Below are 12,551 nucleotides of genomic sequence, written 5' to 3' on the forward strand. Positions count from 1 at the left end.
TACTCATCCCCTCCTCTTGGCTATTCCAGTCCACTTTAAGATCATGTACCTGCTTTGATTTCTGCTTCTCTTCATTGACCAGTCAGGAACATAATACATAAAATACATTGTTTCTATAGTGCTTTTCATATGAAAACTTTAAAGTACCTTACAAACATTAATGAATTAAGCCTCAACAGCCCTATGACCTAAGGAAATATTATGCCCATTCTACAGATGAGGAAACCGAAGTACAGTGGGATTAACTGATTTGCTCAGGATCACATGCTGGCAGGCTGTGCCAGGAACTGAACCAAGGTCTGATTCCCAGTCCTACGCCTTGTAATCAACAAGATCGTCTTTCTTTCCACCGCTTCCTACTTCTCATTTAAGCTAATTCTCCAACACAAATACTGTAATTAGACTTAGAAGGATTAGATTTTAATCAGTAAATGTCACTAAACATTGATTTTACCATACACACAAACCGATGAAAAAAATATTTCCATCGATCATCATCTAACTTTATAAATAGGAAAACTAAGAAAAAGACTGCTTGAGAAATATCAGAGTATGACTTAAGGATATTTACTTTGTATATTTTGACATGATGTTAACAATCTGTGTTTTAACAGCTATAAAGCTAATTTTTTGAATCTCAATGTCTGTCAAATAATTTGACTCCCCCACAACTTCCCAACTATGAAAATTTTAAATTGATAATTTTTAGTCTTATTTTTATCAAATTTTATCCATTGAAATTATTAAAAAAAAAAAAAATCAAATTCTGCCAAGCCTATTTGTAATGTTCCCTTGATATCACCACTCTCAGTATAGAGCCTGGGAAACAGTATCATCTACCAGGTACACAAATAAGCTGCCAGAAGAGACAGATCTCAACTCCACCTTCCTCTCAACAGCATCTAGTGTCTCTGGACTACAAAGCATGAAAATGACTCATACCCTAGTTTAGAAGCACTGCATTTAGGCAGCCAGTTTGGTTACAATCATCCACCTCAAAAGCAAATATTACTTCTTGATAATAATGTGACCCTTATTAGCTGGGTGAAACATGACTGCACTGATCCTAGCCATCTAATCCTAGTCACCAGGTTAGTGTGGTCCAAGCTCAATGCACAGTGTTTGTCGGGAAGTACACTAGCCTGAAAGGATATTAATTGAATTGAGAGGTTTAAAATGTTTTCAGCTGAACGTACTTAGGCATTATGGTATGACCAAAAATTACCCTGGCATGTTTCATCCTGGTGATGTGTACCTCACTAATTTCAGTTGAGATATTTTCTATGTTGACATACTTACCCGGCTCATTTGGTATGGGGTATATCTCTAGCTTTCAGATGAGTTAGCCTCTGTAATGGATTATCAACTGTAATTGCAAGTTTAAGAGTTGCAGGGAAAAGATATACTTCCCACAGATTAAACAACAATCTGTGACCAAATGATCAGAGGTGCACTGAGATCAAATCCCTCTGTGCAATATGTGGTGGTATTCTAATGCAGTTATTTGCCAAAAAGGCAGGGCAATATTCAAGCTTTAGCAGCAGCTATAAACTATATGAAGCAAGAATGCCTCATTGTCTCCATAAAAAGAGATGAGAGTGGAGAAAAGGAGTTCTAACTTGGGGAAGAAAAACCCCAACCACTGTAAAGGGGCCATCTTTGCCTCCCACATCAGTTTGTAGCAGCTGGAAGTACTGAAGAGCGTCTTATGGTTTGTTCCACCTTCCCAATAAAGTTAGACTTTTCTTTCATCATTTAAACTCATCATCTCCACCATAATGTGTGCATACCCTCAAGCAAAGAAAAAAATCTTTCCCTATACGTTTTTAAAAAATGATAAAGTTGCAATGTATGGCTTTAAACAATGATTTCCATTTGACCAGTGAATTATAGGCACTATACAACCGAACATGCTACATTATAGACACGTTTTATTGTCAGCTAAATAGTGAGAAGAAACTGGACTAGCATTTCACCTTTGAAGATCTATTTTCAAATACTCTGACTCAAAAGTGTAAATTAATGTTATGGTCTCACTCCAGTTCAAACATAGGTGATAGTCCTGAGTTTTTGTAAAGTAGCCTACAAGAGCTGCACTATAGCAGGGTAGGTTCAAAGTGCTTTGGAAGACCTCTGCAAAGAAGCCCACAAAGGGTATACTTATTACATCATTTCTGGATCAAGACAGGACTGTTAGTCTTTCACTTTCACAAAGAGTGAAAGAATAAAAAGGCACCAAATGCCTTTATCTTACTTAAATATAAACAAGAATTTACGAGGCGGGGGGTGGAAGGTTCCAATCGGAAGGGGCATAAGAAAGTGACCTCAGATTCCAACTATTCAATATATCTTCTTATTTTGCTAAAATATTACCCAAAATGCTAATCTGAACAGAAAATTTTAAACACCTTTCATGGGCAATTTAAATATAATCCAGATGTTTTACAACAGAATCAAAAATGCCAGCGCAAAATAACACTGAACAAAAAAAATTGGAAATTATGGTTTATCAAGTCTTTCTGGTGTAATTTTTAAATTGAAGATTTATGATAGAGATTGGAATACTTACTTTCTTCTTAACGACAGGGTGATGCTAAGTGCAGAAACACTGTGGTTAAAAGATACCCAATGCTTGAACCAATTTAAAAGCTATAGATGTACAGTAACTCCTCACTTAACATTGTAGTTATTTTCCTGAAAAATGCTACTTTAAGCAAAACAATGTCAAGCGTATCCAATTTCCCCATAAGAATTAATGTAAATGGGGGGGAGGGGTAGATTCCAGGGAATTTTTTTCGCCACACAAGAGACATTATATACATATACAATGTAAGTTTTAAATAATTTTAAACAATTTAATACTGTACTCACCAATGATGATTGTGAAGCTTGGTTGAGGTAGGGGCATAGTGGGGTTGGGACACGGCAGCTTGCCCCGCTCCGCCCACCCAGCACTCCTGCCAGGGAGTAGGGTTGGGGGGAGCTTGCCCCACTGCGCCCAGTGTTCTAGCTGGGGAGCGGGAATGTGGCGTGGGGTCTTGCCCCATTCCACCCGCCCAGCGCTCCTGCCTGGGAGCCGGGTTGGGGGCTTGCCCGCTTCCCGGCTAGAATGCCAGGCGGGTGGAGTGGGGTAAGCCCCCCACGCCCAGACCCAGACCCTGCCTGGAACACCAGGCAGAGCTAACCAAACAACCTTATAATGGAAAACTGTGCAACTTTAAATGAGTATGTTCTCTAATATATCAGAAACCTAATAATGAAACAATGTTAACCGGGACGACTTTAAGTGCGGAGTTAATATATTACATCAGGTTCAGCATGGCAGTAGGAGCACCTAAAATACTACTAAAACTGTAAGCCAATGTGTCCAAAGCATATACTATACCAGGGTTGGGGTGGAAGGCCCCATTGGCAACTTGGCAAGAACAACAACTATTTCGCTTTTAAATGCAACAATGCATATCTGCTTGGATCTACACCTTTCTGTGACAAAAAAAATTTGCACTGATTGCTGTTTGTGTTCCCTACCATTTTAGAATTTCATGGGTCACATTTGGCCCTGGGACTGCACTATAATCACCTCTAGTAAATAACCATTTTGGCGTAACACCTTTAACTTTTGGAAACAAATATTCCATTACATTATACACAGCATAAAGGGGCTCAGCTAATGTCACTTTATTCTAAAGCTATGTAACGACACAAATACTGTTGAAAGCTTTTAGACAATACTCCTAAAAAAGTTTCTTTATTTTATTCAAAAATAGGAATTCTGTTGCCCTAGACCAACAGTCTTCAGCAGAGTAATGCACGGTCTATATGGGTTTGTCTACCTTACAGAATTTTACTACCTGTACACAGTATGAAGAATGGAGTTACATGACTATATTGACCATGACAAATCACATTCAGTATCAAACCCTTCTAGGACCAGCCAGAAAGCTGAGGGAGATGCAAAGTAACTAAGCAGCAGACACACACACCCCCTTGGTAGCAACCTGTAGCATGTACACCAGAGTAGATTTAGTGGTGGGCTACAAATTTAATCAGACCCCTAATAGCACAATGTTGATTTAACCGAGGGAACCCCTGAACAGCTAAAGTAACTTGTTAAGAGTTTCAGCACTCTCCCCTTCCCCAGCAGCTGGAAGTTAGCATCTCATTTGGGTTTTGCCCCTGAGCAGTGAAACACCCAAGATCTTTCACACCTGTCTCTGGCTAGCTGGTTTATTTCTCTAGCTCAGGGGTCAGCAACCTCTGGCACGTGGCTCGCCAAGGTAAGCACCCTGGCGGGCTGGGCCAGTTTATTTACCTGCTGATGCGACAGGTTCAGCCAATCGTGGTCCCCATTGGCCGCGGTTCACCGTCCCAGGCCAATAGGGGCGGCGGGAAGCCGCAGCCAGCACATCCCTCACCCGCGCCACTTCCCGCCGCCCCTATTGGCCTGGGACAGCGAACCGCACCCAGCGGTTGCCGACCCCTGCTCTAGCTAATAGGTGTCTAGTAAAACTTCCAAACCCTATGTCTGGAAGGCATGGATAAAGATGGCTGGGAAATATTGCTGGGATGTTAGAAATGTACAGTATAGAGAAAGGTTTCTGAGCAGGGGTGGAAGAAGAAATAAAGGAATAGTAAGAAAATATGAGAATAGGAAACAGAACACAAAGTAAGAAAGGAAAAGAGATAAGAGGAGGGAAAGAGAGGAAACGAACACTGAAGACAATGCACAAAGATAGACCATGGTTCTATTATAGGAATGAAAAAGAAGGAGGGAAGACAGTAAGGACAGGAAGATCTAGGACAAAAGAAAGGGATGTTGTAAGTAGGGTTAGTCAGATACTACACAGCAAAATATGTACAATTAATTTTACTACAGTTTATTGATCAATTTAATTAATTTGTAATATTCATCCAGTTCTATAGCTAGTCAAATTTCCATTCAGCAAAAATGTAAGTAGAGGTAGAATCTGTCAAACCTATTAAAATATTTTAATAAGCTATTTGACAAGCCCTACAAATTAAATTTAAAAATATTAATAGAAAGTTAATAAAATTAGATATAAATAATATATTTATTAATTAATAAAATTAAATATAGTCTACGAGTAAATAAAGTAAGTTCCCTTACATTACAGAAGATATGGCCTTGAGGTAGAAGTGGTGTTGGTGCCACAGGCATTTCTTTACCAGGGCTAATAGGCTTAGTCCTTGAGCTAGCATCAGGTAAATTTTTCAAGCCCTGCTAGGTTGTAAATAAGCTACTTACCTACTATCAGTGTCCAGCCCTACAAAGTCCTTTTTTTCAAAAGGGACACACAGAAGTGGGATCTTGTCACCAGATTTATCAGTGGCCCTGTCAAGACGTTTGGATTCCAGTACAATGAAGAGAGATTCAATAAAATCTTCTATTCTCTTCTCCACAGTTTCACACTCATCGTAACTAGGATAAAATGCCACATCTGTGCGAGGCTGCTCTGCAACCTCTCCTTGAAGCCCAAAGACAAACAATCGGGAATCATAGAGTGTAGGACCATATATTTCCTTCTGAAGGTGAAATTTTTCAAAAGTTTGGGGCCAATCCTTTGCAGAGGAACAGTCTGTTATGATTATGAGCCCCACAACTTTCCGATGAGTCTGAAAATCTCCCCATTCATTGTTTTCTGGAGGGTAGTGATGTCTATAGCGGATATATAGCACACGCTGGGAGTCACGGACATTAATCTGACTCACGGTTGAAATTCGTTTGTAGATCCTAAAGAAGCTTTCTTCAGGGACAATCCCAACTGGCTGGACCACAACCAGGAGAGTTTGATGGTCCTCAGCACACTGCATGTAGTCAGGAACACTCATTTTGCATCAATTATAGTCTAATAAAAAGAAAAAATATTAATTATTTTCACAGCATCAGAGGAGCGTATGGCACTTTAAAAAAAAAAAAAAAGATCCCTCCCCTACCGAGTCTGCACCTTGAGGGCTCAACCCTAAAACCCTCTGTCACACAAAGCAGAGCTAAAACCCCCATTCAGAAATAAAAATCCATAAATAAGATGTGGCTAAAGCGTAACTTATTAACTTTGTTGCTATCCTTGTCCCTCTTATACCTCCCTTGCCTGGTTTGTTACCCCTTAATGGGTTACTGGTATGTTTAATTAGAGCCTAATCTTGCAAACACTTATGCACATGCTTGACATTAAGCATATGAGTAGTTCCATTGACTACACAGAGATTACTCACATAAAACAAGGCATTTGCATTAATGATTGCAGGCTCTGGGCCTAAATTAGTAAGCATTATCTATGCAAGTTCTACCACTGGCAACAATTACATGCATTATTCAAAACTGTTTTCCATTCCATAAGCTACCATGCTAGTTGTTTGACGGAGCAAAGACTGGCAAGAAGATAGGAGTAGAGATCAGCTATGGACAATATTAAACAAATTTTTAACTCAACTTCAAGAATGACAAAAATACATGCAGAAATATTTCAAAAAGCAGACTTTCCTAAAATGCTGTCTCTGCTGCAAAAGAATGGCACTACCTAAACATGTTTTGCATTTCCCCCATTCCAGTTTTATATTTCTGAGGAAATAAACGAAAGAACTGTAGAGAAAGGGACAAAGGTAAAGGAAAAAAAGGTAAAGGATCTGTCATGTGTTACAAATGGCTCCTGGGGGTTAAAAAAGAATCATATCCAGTAGCGTCAACCTTCTTTCCAAAGAGGGAATCTTACTGTTTATTATACAACAAGATATAATCAAAGTTTATTAGACATTTCAACATAGGTAAAAGCAAGATAAATTAACCTAGGGCAATAAAAAAAAGTTGGTATCCTGACGGAGTACCTCCTTTACAAGTTTCATTCCAACATAATTTGAAATGGTAAAGATACTAAAACCTGCAAAATAGTTTAATAATGGAAACTCTAACCCTAATAATACTCGCTATCTGACATGATTTTATTTCTGTCTGTCCCTATTTTATGCCACACACATTTTCTGTTATCTGAGCGCTGGCTGACTCCAATAGGAACTTTAATGCTGAACACTTCCAGATCCCAAATGTACGTTACAAACTCTCTCAAAGTGATTCCAGACACTGCTGTTTTACCACCACATCACTACAAATTAAACTACCACTATAGCAGGGACCATACTCTGCTTTTCTTTCCTCTTTCTACTAATTCTGCAGCAATCTTATGCTGTCTATTGCCAAAGATAAACTGAACACACAAAAGGGGTAATCTTAGTAACGTGCTGGTGCAGCCATTGCACTGTTTTAAAAAAATTAACATAAAAAACAAGACTTAAGAGCTCACAAAGAAAGCAAAGCAATGTAGAAATTAAGAGGCAAGATTGGTTTTCATCAACTTCTGAGTAGGAAGATAACCATTCAAGAATTCATAAAGTTTAAATAAGACCTTCCCTTTTGAAGTTATGAGGGCTAAAATGCCCCATAAATTTATATACAAAGCAAATCCTACGTAACATTGTTAATATTAAATTTATGTAACAGTATCCTTAAGACATGTTGAAACATTGCAATAATTAAAGAGAAATACTGATTTTATATTTAATATTCATATTACTTGCCCTCACCAGGATTAGAGCCCCATTGGGCTAAGTACCATTGAAACACATACAAAGACACAGGCCTGGCCTAAAAAGCTTACAAGTGCCAAAGTCAAGCAAAAAGAGAAGCAGTGATCATGTATGTATAGAACAATTAAAAAGATGTGCACTACTGTAACAGTGTGGAGGAGAACCCACGTACATCACAAAGACTATTCTAGAACTCAAACATTATGTTTTAGCTTTGATATTTTATTCAACTACTGAAAGCCCATGCTGTCACACAAGGGTAGCAGTTAGGCCAAGTAATCCACCATATGTGCAGTCTCCCTCAGACAACCAATGAGGCTATTGCATGCAAGTTTGCTGTAGAGCAGTGTTTCCCAAACTTGGGACGCCGCTTGTGTAGGGAAAGCCCCTGTCGGGCTGGGCCGGTTTGTTTACCTGCCATGTCCACAGGTCCGGCCGATTGCAGCTCCCTGTTCCAGGCCAATGGGAGCTGCTGGAAGTGGCGTGGGCCGAGAAATGTGCTGGCCGCCGCTTCCAGCAGCTCCCAATGGGAGCCACGATCGGCCGGAGCTGCAGATCCGGCAGGTAAACAAACCGGCCCGGCCCGACAGGGGCTTTCCTTACACAAGTGGCATCCCAAATTTGGGAAACACTGCTGTAGAGTAAGGTGATGAGTGACTGAGTTAGCTGAAGAAACAGATTGACAGAGCCAGAAGGGTACCCAGAAGTCACTTACTACAGGACAGGCCCAACAAAGAAAGTAACAGAACGCCACTAGCCATCACCTACAGCCCCCAACTAAAACCTCTCCAGCGCATCATCAAGAATCTACAACCTATCCTGAAGGATGAGCCCTCACTCTCACAGACCTTGGGAGACAGGCCAGTTCTCGCTTACAGACAGCCTCACAACCTGAAGCAAATACTCACCAGCAACTAAACACCACACAACAAAAACACTAACCCGGGAACCAATCCCTGTAACCAACCCTGTTGCCAACTCTGTCTGCATATCTATTCAAGGGACATCATACAATCTAATCACATCAGCCACACCATCAGGGGCTCATTCACCTGCACATCTACCAATGTGATATATGCCATCATGTACCACAATGACCCTCTGCCATGGACGTTGGCCAAATGGGACAGTCTCTACACAAAAGAATAAATGGACACAAATCAGACGTCAAGAACTGTAACATTAAAAAACCAGTAGAAGAACACTTCAATCTCCCTGGATACTCAATAACAGACTTAAAAGTGGGAATTCTTCAACAACAAAAACCTTCAAAAACAGACTCCAACAAGAACCTGCAGAACTGGAATTAATTTGCAAATTGGACACCATCAAATTAGGCCTGAATAAAGACTGGGAGTGAATGGGTGACTACAAAAATTAATTTCTCCCTGCTGATACTCACACCTTCTTGTCAACTGTTTGAAATGGGCCACCTTGATTACACTGGCCTCATTAGCACTACAAAAGTGATTTTTCCTCCCTTGGTATTCACCCCTTCTTGTCAACTGTTGAAAATAGCCCACTTCCACCTTAATTGAATTGGCTCGTTAGTACTGACCCCCACTTGGTAAGGCAACTCCCATCTTTTCATGTGCTGTGTATTTATACCTGCCTACTGTATTTTCCACTCCACGAATCTGATGAAGTGGGTTTTAGCCCACAAAAGCTTATGCCCAAATAAATTTGTTAGTCTCTAAGGTGCCTCAAGGACTCCTCACTGTTTTTTAGTTAGCTCTGATATCACAATTGTCTATGACACTTGGCTTGGAATATATGCATGCCTCAATGCAGCTGTACAGTGCACAAGTTCTCAAAATGACTGAACTTAAAAATTGGACAGTAACAGACCACGAACCCCAATGATGATTGAACCTGGTGATATTCTAAACAAAAAGAGCTCTTAACCATATTTGTAGCCATTTCCATCGCTTCACGTTGATTCAGAGACACTGTAGGCTTCAGAGTGAGTTGCAATCCTGAAACTTATATAGATTGCAAAGTTTCCAGTCAACACATCTTACAAACAATAACATTGTTTAGAGAGCTGTACCTTTAGAGACTACAGTTATGTTATCGTAAAAATTCATTTGGGTGGAAAAAGTGGAAAATTACTGCCCTCTAACTTTAATCTAGTTACTTCTGCAACACTCTGGGTTTGTTTCTTTGTTTCTCAGGGGGGAAGGGGAGTTAACTTGGTCACCACTAAACTCAATTCTTGATCCTGAAAGGTGCTCAGCATCTCTTGACAAACTAAGCACCCACAAAAGGAGATGATGATCTAAAGCACCTCACAAGTTCATGCCCTAAAAACTTGGAGAGGGGGCAAGTGGAGGGGGGGGGACTCGTGCTCACAAATGATGTAGGAGCCTGAAGTAGAGCCCACAGCAATTATTTTCAATGATTATATATATGATCTAGAGGAGGGGTTGGCAGCCTTTCACAAATGGTGTGCTGGGTCTTCATTTATTCACTAATTTAAGGTTTCGCCTGCCAGTAATATATTTTAACGTTTTTAGAAGGTCTCTTTCTATAAGTCTATAATATATAACTAAACTATTGTTTTATGTAAAGTAAATAAGGTTTTTAAAATGTTTAAGAAGTTTCATTTAAAATTAAAAGGCAGAGCCCCCTGGACCGGTGGCCAGGACCCGGGCAGTGTGAGTGCGACTGAAAATCAGCTCACGTGCCATAGATTGCCTCCCCTGATCTAGAGGCCTATAAACTCATGAATGGTGTTGAAAAAGTGAACAGAGAAGTGTCATTTACCTTTTCCTATCATACAAAAACCAGAGGCCACCCTATTAAATTAATAGGTAGCAGATTTAATTTAAACGAGAGGAAGAACTTTTTCATACTATGCACAATTAACCTGTGGAACTCATTGCCATGGGACATTGTGATGTCAAAAGTTTAACTGGGTTCACAAAGGAATTAGGTAAGTTCATGGAGGATAGGTCTATCAATGGCTATTAGCCAAGGTAGTCAGGAATACAACCAGATGCTCAGAGCAACCCTAAACCTCTAACTGCCAGAAGCCAGGAGGGAAAGATAGGGATGGACCTCACCAAATTTGCCTTGTTCTGTACACTCTCCATGAAATTCCGGTACTGTTGACTGTTAGAGACAAGATACTGGGCTAGATGGACTAGTCTGACCTAGTATGGCAATTCTTATTCCAAATCCAGGTAGGACCTGAGGTTGCAACCACAATACACACTGGAGGAAAAAAAGATATTTGTATTACTACTTTATACAACGCCCAAATGTGTGCTAGGTAGTTTGAAAAACTACTTTCTGATGTTAAGTTTATGTACTCAAGCAAATTATTCTGTTCTGAGAAAGTTATACTGGCTCCCTGTTAAATATGCATTAAAATCATTATGTGAGGTCAGCTTATATTAACTGCCACCGGACAGCACTAATAATGTTCCTTATCACAGTATATCCACATACAGAGCAGAGTTTTAAGGGCTTGTCTGCACTTAAAACACTATACCTGTGCCACTGTAGCACTTCAGTGAAGACACTACCTACGCTGACAGGAGGGCTTCTACCATCCGTGTAGATAATCCACCTTCCCGAGAGGCAGCAATTAGGTTGACGAGAAAATTTTCCCATGGATCTAGCACCATCTACACTGGTGGTTAGGTTGGTTTAACCTCATCGTTCAGGGGTGTGGGTTTTTCATACCCCTGAGTGACATAGTTATACCAAACTAATTTCCTAGTGTAGACCATACCAAAGACCCTGGTATAGTATTCCTCGTTTGACAACTAAGCCTGGTCTATGCTAGGAATTTACACTGGTATAGCTACATTTGTGAGGGAGTGTGAAAAATACACACCCAAGAGATGTAGCTATATAGACCTAACGCCCGGTGCAGACAGCCATTGGTCTCCTGTCAGAGTAGATAGTGTCTACACTGATGCCCTACAGCTTACCTTAGATTTGCCATTCCTTCTCTGTGGTGCACCTTGTAGAACCATTTACCACTGTGCAAAGTGGGTGTAAAACATTTCCAAATAAGAATGACAGCATTTTACACCTACTTTGCACAGTGATAAATGGTCCCACAAGGTGCAGAACAGCAGTGATTTAGACGCAGGAGCCATTTGACCTTTATGATAGTTTATACATTTTATTACATGGGCAAGACAGCTTATTACTTTTTCCTTTTTACTTAAACATTTCAACTTCTCTCTCGCCTGACTGTCTAACATTGACAGTGTTGTTCTTGTTGAGTTATAAGTGAAGGCAGTTCAAATCATGCAGAAGTTGTCATCCACCTGAGAGTTTTTAGAAGAAGGGCCAGGGCAAGCTAATAACAGATAATATGCAGCTCAAGAGTGGAAATGGTGTAGGAAAGGAAGGTTTGTTTGTTTATTCTACAAACCAGTACTCAAACTAAGTTTAAAGCAACTGTCAGGCTGGGCGGGGGGGGGTTCCTTGAGTTATTCAGTCTGGGAAATGTTTACATCTGTAGTTTAGTTTTCACCCTTTATGCTCTTTACTGCCTACATTTGCCCCCAGCTTGGGCAACAAAATAGACCGGCTAATTTCACTTTTTCCACAGTGGCTCAGATTCAGGAGGGACTACAGCTGTCAGACAAACCCCAGGGGACCAGAACCACTGCTGTCCAGGGGGCAGGGAAACTATGGTGAGGGTAGTGGGGGGGACAATGAAAACCCCACAGGAAGTAACTGAGGGCAGGACAAGGAGGGGCAATGGGAAGAGGGGTACAGTGCATGAAAGGGGAGGGCACCAGGGAAAGGGCAGGCTGCTTAAGTTGAGAGAAGGGGCACCCAAGAAAGGACAGGGGTTCTGGTTAGGAGGGACTCCAAGGAACGGGGCACTAAGGGTGGGGGAGCACCAGGGAAAGGGTAGGGAGCACAGCTGGTGGGAAGAAGGGGACAGGGCACCGAGGAAGTGAGAGCATCAGGAAAAGGGCATG

General features: G+C 40.7%; 1 protein-coding gene across 8 annotated transcripts in view; it reads right to left on the reverse strand.

Annotated features, from left to right (window-relative positions):
* TRAPPC9 (trafficking protein particle complex subunit 9) overlaps positions 1-12,551 on the reverse strand; it is an 852,706-nt gene that overhangs the window by 829,572 nt on the left and 10,583 nt on the right. For all 8 annotated transcript variants that reach the window (XM_065586245.1, XM_005291042.5, XM_005291041.5 and 5 more), the window contains exon 2: positions 5,267-5,867. In XM_065586245.1, the coding sequence (XP_065442317.1) occupies positions 5,267-5,850 (584 nt within the window). In that variant the 5' untranslated portion in view covers positions 5,851-5,867. The remainder of the gene's footprint in view (positions 1-5,266; positions 5,868-12,551) is intronic.

The sequence above is a fragment of the Chrysemys picta genome, chromosome 2 (genome assembly GCF_011386835.1).
Source record: "Chrysemys picta bellii isolate R12L10 chromosome 2, ASM1138683v2, whole genome shotgun sequence".
NCBI lineage: Eukaryota > Metazoa > Chordata > Testudines > Emydidae > Chrysemys > Chrysemys picta.